Below are 26,941 nucleotides of genomic sequence, written 5' to 3' on the forward strand. Positions count from 1 at the left end.
GTTGTTGGTAGAATAAAAGTAGTTATTGGTAAAGTAAAAGCAGTTGTTGTAGAGTAAAAGTAGTTGTTGGTATAATAAAAGTAGTTGTTGGTAGATTAAAAGTAGTTGTTGGTACAGTAAAATTAGTTGTTGGTAGCGTAAGAGTAGTTGTTGGTAGAGTAAGAGTAAGAGTAGTTGTTGGTAGAGTAAGAGTAGTTGTTGGTAGAATAAAAGTAGTTGTTGGTAAAGTAAAAGTAGTTGTTGTAGAGTAAAAGTAGTTGTTGGTAGAATAAAAGTAGTTGTTGGTAGAGTAAAAGTAGTTGTTGCCAGAGTAAAAGTAGTTGTTGGCAGAGTACAAAGAGAAAAGTAAAAATTTACTTATTTTTAACACTTTGATGACTGAGACCCTTTTGGGTCCCCGGGACCTTTTTTTGTTGGTAGAATAAAAGTAGTTGTTGGTAGAGTACAAGGAGCTGTTGATAAAGTACAAATAAAAAAATGTATAAATAGTACAATCACAACAAACATACACTATGATGCAAAGTATTTATCTGGTAGAGTAAAAGTAGTTGTTGGTAGAAAAAAAAGTAGTTGTTGGTAGAGTAAAAATATTTGTTGAACCAGCAAATCTTTCTGTAATTTTTTTCCAGCTCCTTCAGGGCGAAAAGAACCTCTTGAATCTCATGATGGAAAAGTCCCTGGAGTCCACTTGGAAAACCCCTCAGCTGGGTCGTAAATCCCGAGGGAGCTGCAAGCCTCGTGCTCGTGGACTCCCGCTGTCCTCCGGCACCACGCCACACAGCACGCTTTTGTGCACCAGGTCTGCATCCAGTGCGTCCGCCGCGAAGAAACTGTTGCTTGGCAAAGTGGAGGAAAAGCCAGGAGGTCAGGTGGTGCACAAGGGGGAGAGATCCAGAGGTTCCTCCAGGGTCCTACACCACCACCACCTTCATCACCACCAGACCAGGAGTTCTGACCTTCACAGGGACCCGGCACTGCAGCCGCCCATTTCCAAAATGGACTCTTGTCACATCTCGGAGGACCACGGTCCGTGGGAGAGCAACAGTGACGCGTCATCTCCGATGTCATGCTCCACGCCGCGGCTCCGCCTGTCCCGTCAGGTTAAATCCAGAATGCGGAACGTCGGGGGACCGGGACCTACTGCTAAGGACTTGTCCTTACTGGACCCTGCCGAAACGAACGGCTACTTTTCTGACGGAAAGCAGAGCGGCCGCAAACTCCGCTTGGCACAGTTGCATTCCGCCAACGAGGACCTGCTGAGGCGGAGCGTGATGGCGTCCTAAATAGGAACAGCAGACTTGTTCTTTTACTAGCGTTTTGACTCCACCTGTGCCCTGTCCAGCATCCCTGCAGCTGATTGGCTTCCTAGGAGTATTTGAATGTAGCTACTAGCGTACCGGCTAATACAGGAAACAGACTTTCATCCTAAGTCTCAAGTTTCCGAACGTTTTGAGTCCACCACCAAGAAACACTTTGGGGCATTGTTGTAAATATTCCTACGGAGATGCTTTCAGGGTCCAATTGAACAGCAAGTGGTGTCGGAAAGCACAACTATCTAGCAAGTAGCGTTAGCACTGGCTGCTTTGTAGTTTGTGATTAGAAATGGAAAATCTTAAACCCCCCCCCCGGAAAAGAATTCTGATGATTTAAAAAAAATCTTCTGCCTAAAAAAATAATATCAAACTGTGCCTTCTCGCACCCCCCCAACCCTGCGGCCCCACCGCAATCAAATGGCCGTCAGCAAATTTGTAACAATCAAAGCCAGAGAACGGCCTCGGCTCTAACGAATGTCGCCGCCAGCAGGCTCATGTGGACCTTAATGAATTATTGCAGAGTGCCTAAACAGATGTAGGAGCAGCTTTGCCATCAATCAAGTCTCTTATCAGCGCAAAGAGCTTTCCTTTCAAGCCCCAAACCTCCCCCCGTCCATCAGATAAGCCGGATCGGATTGATCCATCAGGCTTGCCGGGTTGGTCCATGGATTGGTCCATCGGGCATGCCGAAGGGGACCCTTTTTGGTCCATGGATTGGTCAATCGGGCATGCCAGGTGGGACCCTTTCTGGGAATGCCGGGTTAGTCCATGGATTGGTCCAACGGGCATGCTGGGTTGGTCCAACAGGCATGCCGGGTGAGACTCTTGGAGATGCCAGATTGGTCCAATGGGGATGCCGGGTGGGACTCTCTGAGTATGCCGGGTTGGTACAATGGGCATGCAGGGTTGGTCCAACAGGCATGCTGGGTGAGCCTCTTTGAGCATGCCAGGTTGGTCCAACAGGCATGCAGGGTTGGTCCAACAGGCATGCTGGGTGGGTACAATGGGCATGCAGGGTTGGTCAAACAGGCATGCTGGTTGGGACTCTTTGAGCATGCCAGATTGGGCCAACAGGCATGCCGGGTAGTACTCTTTGAGCATGCCGGGTTGGTCCAATGGGCATGCAGGGTTGGTCTAACAGGCATGCCGGGTGGGACTCTTGGAGCATGCCAAGTTGGTCCATCGGGCATGCTGGGTAGGACCCTTTGGACATGCCAGATTGGTCTAACGGGCATGCCGGGTGGGACTCTCTGAGCATGCCGGGTTGGTCCAACAGGCCTTCTAGGTAGGACCCTTTAGACATGCCAGATTGGTCCAACAGGCATGCTGGGTTGGTCCAACAGGCATTCTAGGTAGGACCCTTTAGACATGCCAGATTGGTCCAACAGGCATGCTGGGTTGGTCCAACAGGCATGCTGGGTGGGACTCTTTGGACATGCCAGATTGGTCCAATGGGCATGCCGGGTTGGTCCAATGGGCATGCCGGGTTGGTCCAACAGGCATGCCGGGTAGGACTCTTTGAGCATGCCGGGTTGGTCCAAGGGGCATGCAGGGTGGGTTCACCAGGCATGCCGGGTGGGACTCTTGGAGCATGCCAAGTTGGTCCATCGGGCATGCTGGGTAGGACCCTTTGAACATGCCAGATTGGTCCAACGGGCATGCCGGGTGGGACTCTCTGAGCATGCCGGGTTGGTACAACGGGCATGCAGCGTTGGTCCAACAGGCATGCTGGGTTGGTCCAACTGGCATGCTGGGTTGGTCCAACAGGCATGCTAGGTAAGACCCTTTGGACATGCCAGATTGGTCCAACGGGCATGCTGGGTAGGACCCTTTGGACATGCCAGGTTGGTCCAACAGGCATGCTGGGCGGGACTCTTTGAGCATGCCAGGTTGGTCCAACGGGCATGCTGAATTGGTCCGTTTTGGCATGCCATGTGGGACTCTTTGAGCATGCCCGGTTAGTCCATCGAAAATGCCGGATTAGTCTATCGGACTTTTGTTGTAACTCGGCGACACGTTACGTCGTTAAAATAAAATAAGATATTTGCTGTTTTTGTGCAGAAGGCGTTCTGTGCTTATCTCAGGGTTTAAAACAACTTTTAGAAAACGGTTTAAAAAAAAATGTATGGACTTTAAAAAGCTACATTTTATTTTGTGTATAAAACTAAATCAACACTTTTGTTTTTTAATTGTAACTAAGATTGTTGCTTACGGTATATATAAATATAAAGATGGTGACGCGTGTATGTCGACAAACTTCCATATTGGACGAGCTCCGCGGCAACTACTGACTGGGCGCCTTCCTTCTTTTGGTCACATGATTGCTTTGGACCAATCAGCTGAGAGCGAGGTCACGTGACCGCCCTCATCGCGAGCGCAACTGAGCTGCAAGTGAAGCATCGGCAACGGTGATGTTTTAGATGTCGTGTTATGAGGCAGTCTACTTCCTGGTTCATTGTTGCTACGCTAACGGGCTAACTCCGACACATTTGCTGCTAAAGTCAACACACACAACACACACACAACACGCACACACAGCAGGTTTGGTGTAACAGGGTTTGACGCCATCGTATGCGCTCCTTACAGGTTGTTATCTTTGCTGGTCCTTTCGTGGCTCGCCAGCGCCACCACTGGTAGGAATTGGGAAACCGTCAACATTTTCAGTGTTCTTCTTAGTAGCCTGACTGTCGGTGATGACATGACAGACACGTGGTAGCGAGGCCGCAAAACGTGGTTGGGGCTAAACACAGGTCCATAGCAAGCTAAGGCGCTAGCTAACTCATGAGCTAGCTAGCCCGCAAAACGTGGGCGGGGCTAAACAAAGGTCCATAGCAAGCTAAGTCGCGAGCTAACGCACGAGCTAGCTAGCTAACGCATGAGCTAGCTAGCTAACTCGCGAGCTAACTCGCGAGCTAGCTAGCAAGCGGCTCAATGTGAAGCCACGTTTACCTACCATGTACTTCCTTGGTAGTGTACACAAATTTACTTCCATGGTAGTGTACACAAAAGTACTTCCTTGGTAGTGTACACAAATTTACTTCCATGGTAGTGTACACAAATTTACTTCCTTGGTAGTGTACACTAATGTATTTCCATGGTAGTGTACACAAGTACTTCCATGGTAGTGTACACAAATGTATTTCCTTGGTAGTGTACACAAATTTACTTCCATGGTAGTGTACACAAACGTACTTACATGGTAGTGTACACAAATGGACTTCCATGGTAGTGTACACAAATGTACTTCCTTGGTAGTGTACACACATTTTCTTCCATGGTAGTGTACACAAATGTAATTCCTTGGTAGTGTACACAAATTTTCTTCCATGGTAGTGTACACAAAAGTACTTCCATTGTAGTGTACACAAATTTACTTCCATGGTAGTGTACACAAATGTAATTTCTTGGTAGTGTACACAAATTTTCTTCCATGGTAGTGTACACAAATGTAATTCCTTGGTAGTGAACACAAATTTTCTTCCATGGTAGTGTACACAAAAGTACTTCCATGGTAGTGTACACAAATGTACTTCCTTGGTAGTGTACACAAATTTACTTCCATGGTAGTGTACACAAAAGTACTTCCTTGGTAGTGTACACAAATTTACTTCCATGGTAGTGTACACAAATGTACTTCCTTGGTAGTGTACACAAACGTACTTACATGGTAGTGTACACAAATGGACTTCCATGGTAGTGTACACAAATGTACTTCCTTGGTAGTGTACACAAATTTTCTTCCATGGTAGTGTACACAAATGTAATTCCTTGGTAGTGTACACAAATTTTCTTCCATGGTAGTGTACACAAAAGTACTTCCATGGTAGTGTACACAAATTTACTTCCATGGTAGTGTACACAAATGTACTTCCTTGGTAGTGTACACAAATGTATTTCCATGGTAGTGTACACAAGTACTTCCATGGTAGTGTACACAAATGTATTTCCTTGGTAGTGTACACAAATGTACTTCCATGGTAGTGTCCACGAGTACTTCAATGGTAGTGTACACAAATGTACTTCCATGGTAGTGTACACAAGTGTACCTCTGTATAGTGTACACAAAAAATACTTCTAAGGGAGTGTACACAATAATACTTCTATGGGAGTGTACCGGTACACAAATGTACTTCCATAGTAGTGTACACAATATACTTGTATAGTAGTGTACATGAATACATTTCTAAAGTTTTGTAGACTACTACAGTATACTTCCATAGTAGTGTACACAAATAAACATTTATAGTACTGTACACTACTATAATATCCTGTACTTCTATAGTAGTGTACACAAACTTATGTAGTACTGTACACTACTATAGAAGTAGATTTGTGTACATTACTACAATATACTGTACTTTTATAGTAGTGTACACAAATAACATTTATAGTACTGTACACTCCTATGGAAGTACATTTGTGTACACTACTATAATATCCTGTACTTATATAGTAATGTACACAAACTTCTGTAGTACTGCACACTACTATAGAAGTAGATTTCTGTACATTACTACGATATACTGTACTTTTATAGTAGTGTACACAAATATACTTCTATAGTAGTGTACACAAACTTCTGTAGTACTGCACACTACTATAGAAGTAGATTTGTGTACATTACGACAATATACTGTACTTTTATAGTAGTGTACTCTCTGGAAGTACATTTGTGTACACTACTATAACATCCCATACTTGTATATTAATGTACACAAACTTCTGTAATACTGCACACTACTATAGAAGTAGATTTGTGTACATTATGACAATATACTGTACTTTTATAGTAGTGTACACAAATATACTTCTATAGTAGTGTACACAAACTTCTGTAGTACAGTACACTACTATAGAAGTAGATTTGTGTACATTACGACAATATACTGTACTTTTATAGTAGTGTACACAACTATACTTCTATAGTAGTGTACACAAATATACTTCTATAGTAGTGTACACAAATTTCTGTAGTACAGTACACTACTATAGAAGTAGATTTGTGTACATTACTACAATATCCTGTACTTATATAGTAATGTACACAAACTTCTGTAGTACTGTACACTATTATAGAAGTAGATGTGTGTACATTACGACAATATACTGTACTTTTATAGTGGTGTACACAAATATACTTCTATAGTAGTGTACACAAACTTCTGTAGTACTGTACACTACTATAGGAGTAGATTTGTGTACATTACTACAATATACTGTACTTTATAGTAGTGTACACAAATATAATTCCATAGTAGTGTACACAAACTTCTGTAGTACAGTACACTACTATAGAAGTAGATTTGTGTACATTACGACAATATACTGTACTTTTATAGTAGTGTACACAAATATACTTCTATAGTAGTGTACACACATTTCTGTAGTACAGTACACTACTATAGGAGTAGATTTTTGTACATTACTACAATATCCTGTACTTATATAGTAATGTACACAAACTTCTGTAGTACTGTACACTACTATAGGAGTAGATTTGTGTACATTACGACAATATACTGTACTTTTATAGTAGTGTACACAAATATACTTCTATAGTAGTGTACACAAATATACTTCTATAGTAGTGTACACAAATTTCTGTAGTACAGTACACTACTATAGAAGTAGATTTGTGTACATTACTACAATATCCTGTACTTATATAGTAATGTACACAAACTTCTGTAGTACTGTACACTACTATAGAAGTAGATTTGTGTACATTACGACAATATACTGTGCTTTTATAGTGGTGTACACAAATATACTTCTATAGTAGTGTACACAAACTTCTGTAGTACTATACACTACTATAGGAGTAGATTTGTGTACATTACTACAATGTACTGTACTTTTATAGTAGTGTACACAAATATAATTCCATAGTAGTGTACACAAACTTCTGTAGTACAGTACACTACTATAGAAGTAGATTTGTGTACATTACGACAATATACTGTACTTTTATAGTAGTGTACACAAATATACTTCTATAGTAGTGTACACAAATTTCTGTAGTACAGTACACTACTATAGAAGTAGATTTGTGTACATTACTACAATATCCTGTACTTATATAGTAATGTACACAAACTTCTGTAGTACTGCACACTACTATAGGAGTAGATTTGTGTACATTACGACAATATACTGTACTTTTATAGTAGTGTACACAAATATACTTCTATAGTAGTGTACACAAATATACTTCTATAGTAGTGTACACAATAATACTTCTATAATGGCTATTTACAGTGAGGCTTCAATGCCCTCTCCTACCTTCCTTGTATCCTTCCTTCCTTTCTTCCTCAGCTTCCTTAGTCCTAGACAGGAGTCTGGGCAAGTGTGTCAAGTAGATGCTAAAAGTTTGCTGTGTCGTGCGCTACTTTTGACCTTCTTGTGTCGGATTGACTGACAACTTGCATCGTTTACTTTGTCTGTAAGAAATGACTGGCAATCATGGCTGGTCATGTGACCGACATGGCTGGTCATGTGACCGACATGGCTGGTCATGTGACCTCCAACAATATTGTAATAATCAATCAATGATATATTCTGTAAAAACACATTGGCAGACTGTCATGTGCATGCCAGAGCAGCAGGTGGCAGTAACACTTTATTACAACAGTATGAGTAGTTTTCTTTTTTAACGTTCCTTTTGTTCCGATGCTTCCTCCTTCGCTATCTATGAAGTGAACATTTCCTAACTTGTCATTTTCCGAACCGCTAAAACGCCACATTCACACATTCTACGCTATTCTGGTTCCGATGCGTTAACACGTTTGTTATTGTGGCTACCATACGTAAACACGTTTACTCTTTTGGTTACGATACGTTAACACGTTTGCGATTCAGGTTCCGATGTGTGAACACGTTTGCGATTGTGGTTCCGATGTATTAACACGTTTGCGATTCGGGTTCTGATGCGTGAACACGTTTGCGATTCTGGTTCCGATGCGTTAACACGTTTGCTATTCTGGTTCTGATACGTTCACATGCTCCCTATTCAGGTTCCGATGCGTTACAACACTCCCTATTCTCATTCCGATGCGTTAACACGTTTACTATTGTGGTTCCGATGCGTTAACACTTTTGCTATTCTGGTTCCGATGCATTAACACGTTTATTATTGTGGCTACGAGACGTTAACAAGTTTGATATTCTGGTTCTGAAGCGTTAACACATTGCCGATTCTGGTTCCAATGGCTATTTTGGTTCAGATGCGTTAACACGTTTGCGATTCTGGTTCCGATGCGTTAACACGTTTGTTTTTGTGGCTACGATACGTTAACACGTTTACTCTTTTGGTTACGATACGTTAACACGTTTGCTATTCTGGTTCCGATGTGTTAACACGTTTGCGATTGTGGTTCCAATGCGTAAACATGTTTGCGATTCAGGTTCCGATGCGTTAACAGTTTTGCTATTCTGGTTCCGATGCATTAACACGTTTATTATTGTGGCTACGAGACGTAAACAAGTTTGATATTCTGGTTCTGAAGCGTTAACACATTGCCGATTCTGGTTCCAATGGCTATTTTGGTTCAGATGCGTTAACACGTTTGCGATTCTGGTTCCGATGCGTTAACACGTTTGTTTTTGTGGCTACGATACGTTAACACGTTTACTCTTTTGGTTACGATACGTTAACACGTTTGCTATTCTGGTTCCGATGTGTTAACACGTTTGCGATTGTGGTTCCAATGCGTAAACATGTTTGCGATTCAGGTTCCGATGTGTGAACACGTTTGCGATTCTGGTTCAGATGTATTAACACGTTTGCGATTGTGGTTCTGATGTATTAACACGTTTGCGATTCTGGTTCCGATGTATTAACACGTTTGCGATTCGGGTTCCGATGCGTGAACACGCTCCCTATTCTGGTTCTGATACGTTAACACGTTTGCTATTCTGGTTCTGATGCATGAACACGTTTGCAATTCTGATTCCGATGCGTTAACACATTTGCTATTCTGGTTCTTATACGTTCACACGCTCCCTATTCTGTTTCTGATGCGTTAACACGTTTGCTATTCTGATTCCGATGCCTGAACACGTTTGCAATTCTGATTCCGATGCGTTAACACGTTTGCTATTCTGATTCTGATCCGTCAACACGCTCCCTATTCTGATTCCGATGCGTTAACACACTCCATATTGTGATTCCGATACGTTAACACGTTTGCTATTCTGGTTCCCATGCGTTAACACGTTTACTATTTTGGTCACGATGCGTTAACAGTTTTGCTATTCTGGTTCCGATGCGTTAACACGCTCCCTATTCTGGTTCCGATGCGTTAACACGTTTGCTATTCTGGTTCCGATGATGTGAACACATTTGCGATTCTGGTTCCGATGCGTGAACACGTTTGCGATTCTGGTTCCGATGCGTTAATACGTTTGTTATTCTGATTCCGATGCGTTAACACGCTCCCTATTCTGGTTCCGATGCATTAACGCGCTCCCTATTCTGGTTCCGATGCCTGAACACTTTTGGTATTCTGGTTCCGATGCGTTAACACGTTTGCGATTCTGGTTCCGATGCGTTAACACGTTTGCGATTCTGGTTCCGATGCGTTAACACGTTTGCTATTCTGCTTCCGATCCGTTAACACGTTAACTATTCTGGTTCTGATGCCTTAACACGTTAACTATTCTGGTTCCGATGCGTTAACACGTTAACTATTCTGGTTCCGATGTGTTGTTAACACGTTAACTATTCTGGTTACGATACGTTAACACGCTCCCTATTCTGGTTCCGATGCGTTAACACGTTTGCTATTCTGATTCCGATGCCTGAACACGTTTGCAATTCTGATTCCGATGCGTTAACACGTTTGCTATTCTGATTCTGATCCGTCAACACGCTCCCTATTCTGATTCCGATGCGTTTACACACTCCATATTGTGATTCCGATACGTTAACACGTTTGCTATTCTGGTTCCCATGCGTTAACACGTTAACTATTCTGGTTCCGATGTGTTGTTAACACGTTAACTATTCTGGTTACGATACGTTAACACGCTCCCTATTCTGGTTCCGATGCGTTAACAAACGTACAATTGCCATAGCAGAGGATTCACAATAGACTTGATTTTTACCAAATTAAAAAACCTCTAATCTGAGGGAAAAAATTAAACCTTGATTGTGTTCAGACTAAATGCATTTCCTGTTTCACTTAAATCTTGATATTAACTGAAACGTGGTTTACACCAAACAGTAGTTCGGTTTTCTTTGGTACAGCGCGTCTTTTTGGCATTTCCACTAAAAAGACCAAAAAAGTCTAGTATATTCATAAAAAATGACATCATAGAAAGTGATTGGTGTTTGGTTTCAGCAAAGTTATTCATAATTTCACCGCGAACCGTCGCACTGTTTTCTGTCAGTAGGGGGCAGCATATCACCTGAAGGTGCCGCCCTCTACCCTCTCATGGTTGCCTCTTGAGGCACAAAGCAGTATTGCAAGTCACGTGTTTGTTTCTATGTCCTGTTTTTTGTTTTGTTTTCTTCAAATAAGAAAAACTTTACTTCCCCTCAGGATTTAAGTGTAGTGTGTGCAGTTTCCTTGGTTAAACTTGATTTCTGAGCACTTGTTTTCTAAGCACTTCCAAGTTTATTTGCGTGACGTTTTCTCTTTTTTTGTCCTCATCAGCGTCTCGCAGGCTGTCCTAATCGTCCTGAAATCCAATTGATGTTAATAAGTTGCAAGAATGTTAATAGCAAAGATGAATATTCAACATATATGGAGAGAACAAATACAAGAGCTATTTTAAATTATTTTAGCCTTTTTATTTTTTGCTCTATTTATTTTCCTGTATTAGAATCTTCTTTGTAGGAGACAACTTTGTAAAGAAAGTGTATTTTTCATTCATAGTGCGAAAAAAAAAAAGAAGCTATTTTCTTCCTTTTTGTACAATTTCCACGTTTTGAAGGCAGACTTTGAAAGCAATATGATGTCCGTCTTGTGACGTATCTGCATGCTTTGTGTTGCCTTAACCACCGCAGCGCTCCACTTTTGACCCCGCCCACCCTTCCTCAAGCCCCACCTCTTCCGGTGGCATCCCGCCTGCTCGGGTCCATTGGCGTCAATAAAGCGATGCTTTGTGTGTCTCGGCTGCCTGTTGTCTTGTCACCTTCTTCCCAGTGGTGGGCCTTCTCTGCTAACCACAAATCATAATTAAAGATAACAGTCATTTTTTATTTACTTTCCCTAAATATCTACACGTATTCATATTCTCTTCGTGTCATATTATGCTCCTTCCAGCGCCAATGTTTTTAGGTTATAGAGTTTTTATCCAATCAGAATTCAGCAAGCTTATGTTGCCATGCAGTACGGAGACAAACATTTGACAGACAGTTGCGATATCCAATCAGATCACGAGTTGTTGTCAGTAAGGGCTTCTGTCTGGCCTATATTGTGTTGTTATTGAGCTCGGTACAGTAAGAACTCCATTACCCAGCATGCCACAGTAGTGAAGCGCATGTGCAGTTAAATGTACCCATGCCGGCAGCTGGATGTTTTTGATTAGCACGCTGTCGGCCAACACCGGAAGCTCCAAATTGTGAGTCCAGATATTTTATTTTTTCACTTTTAATGTTTTTTGCCATTTTAATTTTGACAGTACCGCATAATATATGTTTTAATTGCTTAAATGTGCCAGAGACACTCCTCGTGATTTAGGGCTGTATAAGTGAACTTTGACTGATTGAGAAAATAACCCGTTTTGTACACTGTTGGTGGTCCAGTAGTACGTACATGTACAATAATCAACAAATACACGAAAAGTACTTAATGTAATGTCAATAAATGTTTGATATTTTATTCAAATTGATTAAATAATTGGTTTGCCAAGATAGTGCTGACAATCAAGCGTCGTCGTGTACCGCCCTCTAGTGGCCAGATCAGGTACAACATAGATTTTTAGCACCGCTTTGTGGCAATAGGCTGTCATTGCATGTGGTTTAACAAATCGCCTACAATTATTTTAACATGTTCCAAGAAAAGCCAACATAATTTTAATCGTTAAAACAGCATAAACGTATTTATATGTCCCGATGCTTTCATTTAGTTAAATCATCGCGAGGAACAAGTGTGTGTGCAACTTCCGGTTTAGCTGTTAAGAACTTTTAAATGACATCATTGTTAAAAATATGCGAAATATATATGATCTTATTCACTCCTTAGTGATTAAAAGGTAAACAAGTGTTATGAACCGGGCGTGCTATAGCAACACAGGTGTGTTGTGAACCAGGTGTGCTATGAACACATGCAAGCATGCTGTGAAAATAGAATATTAAAATTGTTTATTTTTAAAGAGTAAAAGTCCTACTTTTCTTGTAGTGATTAGTTTGTATACAACTTAAAAAGGTAAGTGCTACCTGATCAAGGTGTTGATTACCGGTAGATATGTTTCGCGTAGGGATGTCCGATAATGGCTTTTTTGCCAATATCCGATATTGTCCAACTCTTAATTACCGATACCGATATTAACACATTATTATGCCTAATTTGGACAACCAGGTATGGTGAAGATAAGGTCCTTTAAAAAAAAAAAAAAAAAAATTAAGATAAATAAATTAAAAACATTTTCTTGAATAAAAAAAGAAAGTAAAACGACATAACAGTTACATAGAAACTAGTAATTCATGAAAATTAGTAAAATTAACTGTTAAAGGTTAGTACTATTAGTGGACCAGCAGCACGCACAATCATGTGTGCTTACGGACTGTATCCCTTGCAGACTGTATCGATCTATATTGATATATAATGTAGGAACCAGAATATTAATAACAGAAAGAAACAACCCTTTTGTGTGAATGAGAGTGAATGGGGGAGGGAGGTTTTTTGGGTTGGTGCACTAATTGTATCTTGTGTTTTTTTTATGTTGATTAAAAAAATAAAATAAAATAAAAACGATACCGATATTACTTTTTTTTAAGCATGTATCGGCCGATATTATCGGACATCTCTAGTTTAGAGTATTACAGTATTCCTATGATATAAAGACGAAGTACATACAGTATTATTTCTTAAAGCCAGCAGGCAGACAAAAAACTCAAGGTAAAAAAAAAAAGTTTTATTTTAAAATCTAATCAATTGAATAATGCAAGCGTTAAACAGTGGCGCCACCTGGTGGCAGCTGAAGGAGTGCGCAATAGGTAAAAATGAGAGGTGTTGGATTCATGTGAAAGTCTGTATTTCATTGCAAACATTTTATTCTTATTGTTACACGTTTATGATATCGCACTGACCTACTTTTATGCTGGAATGAAGGACACAAAAGGACAGAAAGTGTGTGTATTATTCATACCATTTCAACAAAATCTGTCATTAAGTCAATTTTGGCATCTTCATCCCTCTGCTACTCCGCAAACATGATAATCATATGGAAAAGAAGAAGGCATGCATAAAAGTATCCACGTATCATACATTAGTATTTATTATTGGTCCTTTGACTTGCTAATGTGGGCATGGCTTCTAATGTGGACATGGTTATGCTAACTGTCATGTCCATACATTTATTAGTTATGGATTTCCTGCTATCGTGTCATAAAAGGGATTACAATCTTCGACCCTTGAAGATGGTTCAAAAGCGTCAACAGGTGGCAGCAGAGGACAAACACGCCTTCTGACATTTGCTCTAGCAGAGAGAAGAACGAGGCGTGTGTGTGTATGTATGTATGTGTGTGTGTGTAAGTGCAGAACCAAATGTTCGACCAATAAAAGTCTATTGGGTTCGAGTTGTACTGGTTTCTGTGGAGGCGGTGGTACTAAACATGAGGCCGAGTATGATGAGGGGTGTGCTGTGCCGCCCTCTGGTGGTGGTGGTGGTGATGATCGCTAGTCGATGTACTGGGACAGCCAGCGGAATCCCTCGCCGTAGCCTTGCCTCTTGAGCACGCTGCACATGAACACCTCCAGTGGTCTGGTGTTCAGCTCCTTCATGGGAATGTTGCCCTGCAGCACAAGACAAGGACAAAAGGTTCTCAAACACACGAGCTCCACACGCACGAGGACAAAAAGGTCCGTGAGAGTCTCCCTCACCTTGCCCGTGGTCTGGCCGTAAAGTCCGAACATTTCTCTCAGTCTCTCCTCACTGATGGCCTCTGCTCGGTCGATCTTGTTGCCCAGGATCAGGATGGGAACGTTCCCGATTGTCTCGTCCGTCATCAGCGCCTGACAACAAACATTTATTGTTACTGCACAGTCCCGTACGCTTATGTAGTCAACTGCAGAGAGCGCCAGACATCTCTTAAATCATCCATGCGGACTGGACACTGGCCGAGAGTTAGTGGGCGGCCGAGGGAGGAGTCGGCTCTCTTGGTTGCTTTGTTGGGTCTGCTCCTGTCTCTGGCCATGCAGACGATGGCGTGGAACGCCAGTGTATATGTTTTTGTTGTTGTTTATTTTTGTAGCTGTATGTAGAAATGTGTGGTTGCATCAGCTCTGCTCTTTTAATGTCTTTAATGTCCTTTAATGTTTCCCTCTTACACACATGCTTATGTGTGCTATGGCTATGAGGTTTTTCCCCATTGGCCTCAGTCTGGACCCCCTCTCCAGAGGCCCAGGCTTAGACTCAATTAGATAATGTATTTAAGTAAATACATGATTGAAGGCAATGTAGTATGTAAGTAAATATATGATTAAAGTTGATGTAGTATGTATGTAAATCTATGATTAAAGGGGATGTAGTATGTATGTAAATATATGATTAAAGGTGATGTAGTATGTAAGTAAATATATGATTAAAGGTGATGTAGTATGTAAGTAAATATATGATTAAAGTTGATGTAGTTTGTACGTAAATCCGTGATTGAAGATGATGTAGTATGTATGTAAATATATGACTGAAGGTGATGTAGTATTTAAGGAAATATATGATTAAAGTTGATGGAGTATGTAAATATAAGATTGAAGGTAATATAGTATGTAAGTAACTGTATGATTGAAGATGATGGAGTATGTAAATAAATATAAGATTGAAGGTAATGTAGTATGTAAGTAAATATGATTAAAGTTGATGTAGTATGTATGTAAATCTATGATTAAAGGAGATGTAGTATGTAAGTAAATATATGATTAAAGGTGATGTAGTATGCAAGTAAATATGATTAAAGATAATGTATGTAAGTAATATGATTGAAGGTGATGTAGTGTGTGTGTGTAAATGTATGATTAAAGATAATTTAGTACGTATTTAAATATATGATTGAAGGTGATGTAGTTTGTACGTAAATCCGTGATTGAAGATGATGTAGTATGTATGTAAATATATGACTGAAAGTGATGTAGTATTTAAGGAAATATATGATTAAAGTTGATGGAGTATGTTAATGTAGTATGTAAGTAACTGTATGATTGAAGATGATGTAGTATGTATGTAAATATATGACTGAAGGTGATGTAGTATTTAAGGAAATATATGATTAAAGTTGATGTAGTATGTATGTAAATATAAGATTGAAGGCAATGTAGTATGTAAGTAAATATATGATTAAAGGTGATGTAGTATGCAAGTAAATATGATTAAAGATAATGTATGTAAGTAATAATATGATTGAAGGTAATGTAGTGTGTGTAAATGTATGATTAAAGATAATTTAGTATGTACTTAAATATATGATTGAAGGTGATATAGTATTTACGTAAATACATGATTGAAGATGATGTATGTATGTAAATATGATTGAAGGTAATGTAGTATGCAAGTAAACATATGATTCAAGTTTATGTAGTATGCAAGTAAATATGATTAAAGATAATGTAAGTAAATAAATATGATTCAAGGTAATGTACCGGTAGTGTGTGTGTAAATGTATGATTAAAGATAATTTAGTATGTACTTAAATATATGATTGAAGGTGATATAGTATTTATGTAAGTACATGATTGAAGATGATGTATGTATGTAAATATATGATTAAAGGTGATGTAGTATGTAAGTATATATGATTGAAGGTGATGTAGTATATAAGTAAATATATGATTGAAGGTGATGTAGTATTTACATAAATACATGATTGAAGATGGTGTAGTATGTATGTAAATTTATGACTGAAGGTGATGTAGTATTTAAGTAAATATGACTGAAGGTGATGGAGTATGTAAATAAATATAAGATTGAAGGTAATGTAGTATGTAAGTAACTATATGATTGAAGGTAATGTACAGTATCTAAGTACTTATAAGTTTGAAGGCGATGTAGTATGTAAGTAGAAATGATTGAAGGTGATATATGTAAGTAAATATATGATCGAAGTTAATATAGTATGTAAATATACAGTATGATTGAAAGTGGCCTAGTGGTTAGAGTGTCCGCCCTGAGATCGGTAGTGGGTTCAAACCCCGGCCGAGTCATACCAAAGACTATAAAAATGGGACCCATTACCTCCATGCTTGTCACTCAGCATCAAGGGTTGGAATTGGGGGTTAAATCACCAAAAATGATTCCCGGGCGCGGCCACCGCTGCTGCCCACTGCTCCCCTCACCTCCCAGGGGGTGATCAAGGGTGATGGGTCAAATGCAGAGAATAATTTCGCCACACCTAATGTGTGTGTGTGACAATCATTGGTACTTTAACTTTAACTTTAACTTATATGACTGAAGGTGATATATGTAAGTAAATATATGATGAAAGGTAATGTAATTTGTAAGTAAATATGATTGAAGATAATAGTGTGTATGTACAAATATGATTAAAGGCGTCGTCCATCCATCCATCCATTTTCTACCGCTTATTCCCTTTTGGGGTCGCAGGGGGCGCTGGAGCCTATTTCAGCTACAATCGGGCGGAAGGCGGGGTACACCCTGGACAAGTCGCCACCTCATCGCAGGGCCAACACAGATAGACAGACAACATTCACACTCACATCCACACACTAGGGCCAATTTAGTGTTGCCAATCAACCTATCCCCAGGTGCATGTCTTTGGAGGTGGGAGGAAGCCGGAGTACCCGCAGGGAACCCACGCAGTCACGGGGAGAACATGCAAACTCCACACAGAAAGATCCCGAGCCCGGGATTGAACCCAAGACTACTCAGGACCTTCGTATTGTGAGGCAGATGCACTAACCCCTCTGCCACCGTAAAGGCGTCGTATGTAAGTAAATATAATTGAAGGCGATGTAGTAAGTATATTATTGAAGGGAATATAGTATGTATGTAAATATATGATTACAGGCGATGTAGTATGTAAGTAAATATAACTAAAGACAATGTAGTATCCAACTAAATGTAGTATGTAAATAAAGATGCAGATGAATGATTGCTTTTCCTTTAGTTTTGTTTGCACTCACATCAAGTTCTGTTTTCGACTCTCCTAATCTGGAGAAGTCAGCACAATCCACCAGGAAGACGATGCCGTTTATGGCAGGGAGGTAGTTTTTCCACACTCTGCGTGCTGCGTGAAGAAGAGCAAAGTAGTACAGTACACAATATGAAATACACAAGAGTATAGTGCACAACATTAGGGGTGCGCTACGATTGATCACTATATTGACAGATCGATTTATACTCCTAAATTTCAAGTATATCGATCTGTGCTCGACAAGTTTGCCTTTTGGAAGATAGGTATCGAGCCAACATCGATTTAAAAGGGAATCCCTCCATTTTTTCCACACTAGAAAAAGGAAAATATTGCATTTAGGAATGGCAGACTTTATGTGAAGTTCAGCACTTTTAATAATAAGGAAGTTAAACGTTAGGTCTGTGACTTCATCAAAACAAACATGGCGGATAGCTGCAGTGATCAAGAAAGGTCATAAATTACAACACAACTTTCAGCGACAACACAATTGTAAAAGCCATAACAAATAAACACCACAACAAATAAATAAAGCCACAATTTAACTTTAAGCCACACAAGAGGCGGCCGACATAACAGAGCAAATTACTGTGAAGTACCAACTTCCGGAAAACAACAACTGGCACCCAGATAAAAAGTCATTATTGCCTTTCAAATGTCTATTCTTGGTGTTGGAATGCGACTTATATTTGTTTTCTTTCTTCTTTATTATGCATTTTTGTCCGGTGCGATTTATACTCCGGAGCGATTTATAATCCGAAAAATACGGTACTCTTAAAATGTTGGTTGGAAATCTTTTTGGGGCTTTTTCTCCACCGTCACCGGCATTTGAGTGACAGACATGTTGGCCAATCAGAATTGTTGAACACCGTGTGTTTGTTTGTCTCTCGCTTCAAACAGAGAGAAAGAGGTATTACTCTCTGCATCGTTTTCAGCACCTGCGCGTCTTTATTTTAGAATTAACTGGGCACAGTGAGCCCTCTTTTCACTCATTCATAATCTTTTTCTCAGTGGGCAGGGAGCCAGTTCCAGGCACACAGGAAGTAGACAGACAGACACCCTACCTACTCGCGCATTTCCACGAAGTAACAAAAATTGGGATGAAAAAAATATGATTACAAAGCCAAATGTCCCGTTGTGGGAATATTTCAGCTTCAAACTGGGTGGGCAATATGAGCCCATCAACAAGGAAAAACGAGCGACGGGTCCATACTGAAATATCGATACCGCTGATACCAGCCATAACAATTCTCAAAACAAAATATCAAACCTTTTGATAATTAGGTTATTTGAGATAAGTTATATCATCAACAGGAACACAGTGTAAATAACTAATTCAATGAGATCTTGTCTAAATTAAACACGATTGGTGGGAACTACATTTGCTACCACCTAGGCAATTACATAATTACATGTTTACCTAAGTTGAAGTGTACCGCTGTGCTGAGTCATTTAATCTGTCATTTGTTTATTCAATAAAGTTACTGGCAACTAAAATGAGTCACTCAGTATTGTAAAACAGCAAGTGTATGTATATTTTTATCGGAGGCTATTTGGAGACAGAGTTGAATATAAATAAAGTAACGCATTCCGTCCAGAATAACGCCATTGTGATTTTATAGCGTTTACCCCATGAACATCAACACTTGAAATACACCAATCATTGAATTTTACCAAACACATGGACTATATTTGCACAAAGTATAGGTATCGGATCGTTAACAATACCAGCCTGAATTTTACTCGGAATCCGATGGGAAAGAAAATCGGTGGTATTGCACATGACTAGTGAGAATGCTGTGATCACGTGATGGCAAACACAAATACAACGTCCGACCTTTGATTGATTGATTGAAACTTTTATTAGTAGATTGCACAGTACAGTACATATTCCATACAATTAACCACTGAATGGTAACACCCGAATAACTTTTTCAACTTGTTTAAGTCGGGGTCCACGTTAGTCAATTCATGGTATCATGAATTGATTCCCCCATTTTTACAATGGGGGAAAATGCACTGAGATATGTTAATTATTTATTTAAGTTTAATTTTTTCTTACAGAAATGAGTCAGTTTAATGTATTTGTTTAATTATTTATTTACCGTAGTATAACAATGTTATTCACCTTACAACTACAGTACAAAGGTAAACAATTTTAGAGTAAAGAGAAATAAGTTAATATCCTTTCAAATGGTTACTTGCATTGTTATTATTATACATAATGATTACATTACATCATAAACACTGTAGTTTTTATCGGTTATTTCTTCAGTTTAACAGCATGATGCAGACTAAAACTCGGAGTCCATCTGCATAAAGCCAAATATATTTGTAAGTAAATTATTGCATATTGTTTTAATGTGTGGCACCTTGAGACAATAATATCTGGACAGTCTAAAAGCAACATGTCTTCCTTCACTCATTTTTTGCAATTTTATGCCTTTTTATCTGTAAAATATAAAGATCGCAATCTTGACAAAAAAAATAGCAATTAGGTTTGTTTTCTCAAAATTGTGCAGCCCTAGTGCATAATATAATATAAAGATGAGTACAGTGCAGAATATAAAATAAAGATGAATAGGCAAATAAGATGAATACACACCTTGTGCGTGGCCTCCGAGGTCAAAGGTGGTAAAGGTCATGCCAGCGATGGTCAATTCTTCAGAAGCTGCATTAAAAAGACAGCAGACATGTAGTGTAGTGAGCACTAGAACAGACATGTAGCAACTTACTTGGATGTAAAGTGGGAACATGCTGTCCCAGTCGGTCGTCTTTGAGCATGTGCAGTAGCGTGGTTTTGCCGGCGTTATCCAAACCCAGGAATACTAACTTGCCCGACTTCTTGTACAGTCCTGCAAGGAAAAGCAAACCCAGCTCTGTAAAGTTGTATGCTAGCACTTCCTGCTTCATGGAAGATGATGCTAGCTGCTTCAAATGGACCATTTTTCATTCTGGCCGGAAACATTGTTGCATTGTGCTGCAAAATAAAATAAAATAAAAAGTTTTGGAAGCGCAACTAGCGTCCGTCCTTCAGCTGCTGGGACTGAGAGTTATCATGCAGCAGGCAATGTGTCAGGAATGTTGCCACAACTTCTTTATAAAGTTGTTAGTTTGTTTAATGGGATGCTCACTCGTCCTTTAATATAACTGCTAACTTTGTTAGTGTTCCAATAACATCAATACTCGCTCAAATGTTTTGTCATCTCATCGAGTTGAACACAGGCTGAGTTGTTGGTCAGGCACAAAGATTGTGTATTCGATGTGCAAGGTAGCACTCCTGTTTATTTTTGTTGGCCAAACTGTTGCACTGTGGTTGTTGTTGGAGAAGAACAAAGCTTGTTTATTTGACTTTATTTTCATTTCCCAAATTGCTTTGTGTTTTATATTGATATCAAAAAGTAAACAGTGTTTTCTTTACATTACTTGTGTTTTTTTATTCCACAAAGTAATTACTTTAATAACCATTCATGTGACATAGCATTTTATTAATGTTTTATGGTGTATAATTAACACCTATACGACATATTTCTGCTCAAACTCTCACAATGGATCTGTCCAGATACAGCATATACAAGTACACACATTAGTACATACTGTAACTTAAAAAATATCTCTATGAAAATGTAAAAATAGAGATAAAAGGCATCATGTAACAAAATAGCTGATACTATTAATGAACAAATACACAGATATTTCTCTTTAAATATACAGGTAACGTTTATCTCGAGCATTTTTATTAAGATATTACAAATTACATGATGGCCTCGTGTTCACAACCTAACACCGTTTTGCCAAACATAATGAATAATCCTGATTAATTGTGATTTCAATATTGATAAAAATAATCTTAATTATTATAATCATGTGTAAGACTAGACCTAATTTATTTATATGTACAAAAAGTCCATAGGTCCATAGGGTGCCATCTTGTGAAATTTTCACATTTGTTTTTATTTATTTATAGTATTTTGTTTCTGAAATATTGCTTTGTTTATAATGCTTGCTTTCATATGCACATTCAACATTCTACTTGAGATTCGGGTTGTTTGGTATACCGGTACTAATAAAGTATCACGATACTAATTCATTGAAATCGGTACTATACTCCCTTTGAAAAGTACCGGTACCGTTCTTTGATCTCAGTGTTGCTGTGCGGTGGTGACTACAGAGCCGAGGGGCATATTGTTGAGTGTGTCAAAACGCACACACACAGTGCATACAAACAATAACATCTTGGTGAGGAAGAATGGCAAAAAACAACAATTATACTGGTTAATATAGAGGGTGCGCATCTGTCTCCAATATTGTCCACACCTGTCGCCAACTAAAAAAGTGCGCTCTTTAACACACGTCGAGACTCCACGGGAATGAAGCGAGGGAAAATTAAGTTGAACCAAAAGCCGTTTACTCCGAGGTGAAATCTCCGGAGCAAAGTCTGTGTAGTTTGTCCGCATTATTTTCAAGCCAAACGACGCTAGTGCGCATGCGCCAGCGCTGCTGTGACTATATTTCCAGGAAGTAATCAGTGTTGCCTAAAATGCATGAATAAATGACAGTTTTTCGGTAATTAAAAATGTATTGCTAACCATCGGGAATTTTACCGCGGTTTATCATTATAACGTTTACCGTTACATACCTAATATACTTGATGTGAGTGCATATATACTCTATACACACACATGGATATAGATATAAATATATACACACACACGCACACACATTCTTGTATTTCTTACCTCCTTGAAACCTCTTTAGGACCACCCTTTCTAGATAAATAAAGATTTGTATTTAAAACATTAATAATATATACATACTATGTAAATATAAAAAGTAAGCTTTTAGTTAATTATTGTAATTTTTGGTTTGTAATTGGTTTTTAATCTTCATTATTTACCGTATTTTCCGCACTATAAGGCGCACCTAAAAACCACAATTTTTCTCAAAAGCTGACAGTGCGCCTAATAACCCGGTGCGCTTTATTACGATTCATTTTCATAAAGTTTCGGTCTCGCAACTTCGGTAAACAGCCGCCATCTTTTTTCCCGGTAGAACAGGAAGCGCTTCTTCTTCTACGCAAGCAACCGCCAAGGAAAGCACCCGCCCCCATAGAACAGGAAGCGCTTCACCCGCCCCCATAGAAAAGGAAGCGCTTCACCCGCCCCCGGAAGAAGAAGAAAAAACGCGCGGATATCACCGTACGTTTCATTTCCTGTTTACATCTGTAAAGACCACAAAATGGCTCCTAATAAGCGATCCGGTTCATAAAAAGACGCAATCTCTCCATCCGCACACGGATTACTACCGTATTTCACAGCAACTGATATTCCTGTGAACCGCACTGTGGAACGGGAGCACGTACGGTGAATATTCGCACCACAGGGAATGAAGTCATCCTTCACTGTGGTTCTAGCTTGCCATGCCAACTTCCACTCATGGTGATATTCAAAAGGAAGACCTTGCCAAAAGAGACCTTTCCAGCCGGCGTCATCATAAAAGCTAACTCGAAGGGATGGATGGATGAAGAAAAGATGAGCGAGTGGTTAAGGGAAGTTTACGCGAAGAGGCCGGGTGGCTTTTTTCACACAGCTCCGAAGGCGAACACACCTTCACTAAGACGGGCAGACAGCCTCGGACGACATACGCCAACATTTGCCAGTGGATCGTAAATGCTTGGGCAGATATTTCGGTCACAACTGTGGTCCGAGCTTTCCGGAAGGCAGGATTCACAGAACAACAGCGACACTGACTCCCGATGACTTCTACGAGACGGAACCGGCCATTTTGGATCCCGTATTCGCCCAACTTTTCAATTCGGACACCGAAGACGAAGAATTCGAAGGATTTACGAATGAAGAATAACTTCAGAAGGTGAGCGCTATGTTTATTTTGTGTGTTGTGACATTAACGTTAAAGCAACATTATGTTGCTATTGTTCTACACCATTTTGAATTTTACTATGTTTGTGATTGCACATTTGCGTACATTTTGGGACAGAGTTGTTAGAACGCTGGTTTTCAATATATTATTAAAGTTTGACTGAACTATCTGACTGTTTTTTTGACATTCACTTTAGCGCAGCGTTTTTTTGACATTCACTTTAGCGCAGCGTAGGCGCGGCTTTTAGTCCGGGGCGGCTTATTGGTGGACAAAATTATGAAATATGTAATTCATAGAAGGTGCGGCTAATAATCCGGTGCGCCTTATAGTGCGGAAAATACGGTACTTCAAGGGATTACAGTATGTCTCTATACACATTTTTAAAACAAATTTCGGCCATTGGGGGCACATTTAAATTTCTTACACACACTTGTTATTTCATATGTTGACCAGAGGGGGAGCTCTTTTAAAACCGACACATTCAATTTGAAAAATCCCTCCTTTTTGGGACCACCCTAATTTTGATAGATTTCACCACCAGGGGTGCAAATGAGATCTCTATTTTTGTTTTTTGTAATGTGCGTAAGGCCGATGACAAACGAGTCACGAACCACAGATGGCCCCTGTGCCGCACTTTGGGCAACCCAGCTGTAGAAGCTAACCGTTAATGGCCACCATAGTCTTAGTACCGTAGTGTATTTGTTCATCCTATGGTCACATACGGGACGCGGGTTGTCTTATGTCGTAAAATCAGCTGTTTGGGGCGGTATGGCTCGGTTGGTAGAGCGGCCGTGCCAGCAACTTGAGGGTTGCAGGTTCGATCCCCGCTTCCGCCATCCTAGTCACTGCTGTTGTGTGCTTGGGCAAGACACTTTACCCACCTGCTCCCAGTGCCACCCACACTGGTTTAAATGTAACTTAGATATTGGGTTTCACTATGTAAAGCGCTTTGAGTCACTAGAGAAAAGCGCTATATAAATATAATTCACTTCACCTGGCGGGTTTTTTTGGGGGATGAATAGGGAAGTCCTTCTATAGCTGCCTCCTTGTTTTATCATATATTGCTGCCTTTGTACCTGTCAATGTTTACTTTTGTTTGCACATTAAATCAACACAAAATCCTGACTTTGGAGCAATGTTCACAAACTCTAGTATGTGGCTCTCTATTAGATGCAATGGTTTTCCGTATTGGAACCATGATTTCGGTCCTAACTTGTTCACCGGTCCTCATATGGAAGGTACTTTTCCTTGTTGATGTCTCAAGAAGGGTAGCAATACAAGAAAACACACACACACACACACACACACACACGGGATGCAACGGAAAACAATATACCGTATTTTCCGCACTATAAGGCGCACCTAAAAACCACAAATTTTCTCAAAAGCTGACAGTGCGCCTTATAATCCGGTGCGCCTTATATATGGGTTAATATTAATATTAATTTTCATAAAGTTTCGGTCTCGCAACTACGGTAAACAGCCGCCATCTTTTTTCCCCGTAGAAGAAGCGCGCGGTGCATGCTGGGATATGTGACGTTTCATTTCCATTTGTGTGTTTATGTAAGGACCCCAAAATGGCTCCTATTAAGTGTGTTGTCTGTCTAATTATAAATAATGCAGACGAGGCGTGTTAACTGAGTTCTCAACGTTTACTCACAGCGTGCTCATAACCACATTCTAACTGCCAGCACATACACTTCTCAGGGCTACCGCGCATGCTCGTCACTATCGTTGCATGCTGGGTAGTGTAGTTGTTATATTTGCTAGCTCATAACATCACATTAAGAGACACGCTTACGCGCTTAATTCAATACTCGCCGTCATTCCGGGTGGATTGACAAAAGACCTCCAGCCGCTAGATATTGGTGTCAACAGGGCATTCGAAGCTAGACTGCTAACTGCGTGGGAACAGTGGATGACAAAGAAGCGCGCGGTGCATGCTGGGATATGTGACGTTTCATTTCCATTTGTGTGTTTATGTAAAGACCCCAAAATGGCTCCTATTAAGTGTGTTGTCTGTCTAATTATAAATAATGCAGACGAGGCGTGTTAACTGAGTTCTCAACGTTTACTCACAGCGTGCTCATAACCACATTCTAACTGCCAGCACATACAACAACGCTTCTCAGGGCTACCGCGCATGCTCGTCACTATCGTTGCATGCTGGGTAGTGTAGTTGTTATATTTGCTAGCTCATAACATCACATTAAGAGACACGCTTACACGCTTAATTCAATACTCGCCGTCATTCCGGGTGGATTGACAAAAGACCTCCAGCCGCTAGATATTGGTGTCAACAGGGCATTCGAAGCTAGACTGCTAACTGCGTGGGAACAGTGGATGACGAAGAAGCGCGCGGTGCATGCTGGGATATGTGACGTTTCATTTCCATTTGTGTGTTTATGTAAAGACCCCAAAATGGCTCCTATTAAGTGTGTTGTCTGTCTAATTATAAATAATGCAGACGAGGCGTGTTAACTGAGTTCTCAACGTTTACTCACAGCGTGCTCATAACCACATTCTAACTGCCAGCACATACAACAACGCTTCTCAGGGCTACCGCGCATGCTCGTCACTATCGTTGCATGCTGGGTAGTGTAGTTGTTATATTTGCTAGCTCATAACATCACATTAAGAGACACGCTTACGCGCTTAATTCAATACTCGCCGTCATTCCGGGTGGATTGACAAAAGACCTCCAGCCGCTGGATATTGGTGTCAACAGGGCATTCAAATCACGACTGCGAACGGCGTGGGAACAATGGATGACCGAAGGCGAACACACCTTCACTAAGACAGGCAGACAGCGCCGGACGACATACGCCAACATCTGCCAGTGGATCATAAATGCCTGGGCAGATATTTCGGTCACAACTGTGGTCCGAGCTTTCCGGAAGGCAGGATTCACAGAACTGCTGGACAACAGTGACACTGACTCCGATGACTTCGATGAGACGGAACCGGCCATTTTGGATCCCACATTTGCCCAACTTTTCAATTCGGACACCGAAGACGAAGAATTCGAAGGATTTACGAATGAAGAATAACTTCAGAAAGTGAGCGCTATGTTTATTTTGTGTGTTGTGACATTAACGTTCGAGCAACATTATGTTGCTATTGCTCTGCACTATTTTGAATTTTACTATGTTTGTGATTGCACATTTGCGTACATTTTGGGACAGAGTTGTTAGAACGCTGGTTTTTAATATATTATTAAAGTTTGACTGACCTATCTGACTGTTTTTTTGACATTCCCTTTAGCGCAGCGTAGGCGCGGCTTATAGTCCGGGGCGGCTTATAGGTGGACAAAGTTTTGAAATATGCCATTCATTGAAGGTGCGGCTAATAACCCGGGGCGGCTTATAGTGCGGAAAATACGGTAATGATAAACCGCGGTAAAATTCCGCACAGTTAGTTATACCGTTTTCTTTTTTAA

General features: G+C 40.2%; 2 protein-coding genes across 2 annotated transcripts in view; one reads left to right on the top strand and one right to left on the bottom strand.

Moving 5' to 3' along the window:
- Positions 1 to 11,515, top strand: part of jade2 (jade family PHD finger 2) — a 141,805-nt gene extending 130,290 nt beyond the window's left edge. Inside the window, exon 13 of the mRNA XM_061934440.1 lies at positions 630 to 11,515. Coding sequence (XP_061790424.1) covers positions 630 to 1,283 — 654 coding nt within the window. The 3' untranslated portion in view covers positions 1,284 to 11,515. The remainder of the gene's footprint in view (positions 1 to 629) is intronic.
- A 1,988-nt stretch (positions 11,516 to 13,503) lies between these two features.
- sar1b (secretion associated, Ras related GTPase 1B) overlaps positions 13,504 to 26,941 on the bottom strand; it is a 32,728-nt gene continuing 19,290 nt past the window's right edge. Inside the window, exons 3-7 of the mRNA XM_061934452.1 lie at positions 20,358 to 20,477; positions 20,228 to 20,293; positions 17,615 to 17,718; positions 14,363 to 14,494; positions 13,504 to 14,275 (exon numbers count right to left, since the gene is read on the bottom strand). Coding sequence (XP_061790436.1) covers positions 14,159 to 14,275; positions 14,363 to 14,494; positions 17,615 to 17,718; positions 20,228 to 20,293; positions 20,358 to 20,477 — 539 coding nt within the window. The 3' untranslated portion in view covers positions 13,504 to 14,158. The remainder of the gene's footprint in view (positions 14,276 to 14,362; positions 14,495 to 17,614; positions 17,719 to 20,227; positions 20,294 to 20,357; positions 20,478 to 26,941) is intronic.

Source organism: Nerophis lumbriciformis, linkage group LG03 (assembly GCF_033978685.3).
Source record: "Nerophis lumbriciformis linkage group LG03, RoL_Nlum_v2.1, whole genome shotgun sequence".
NCBI classification, from domain to species: domain Eukaryota; kingdom Metazoa; phylum Chordata; class Actinopteri; order Syngnathiformes; family Syngnathidae; genus Nerophis; species Nerophis lumbriciformis.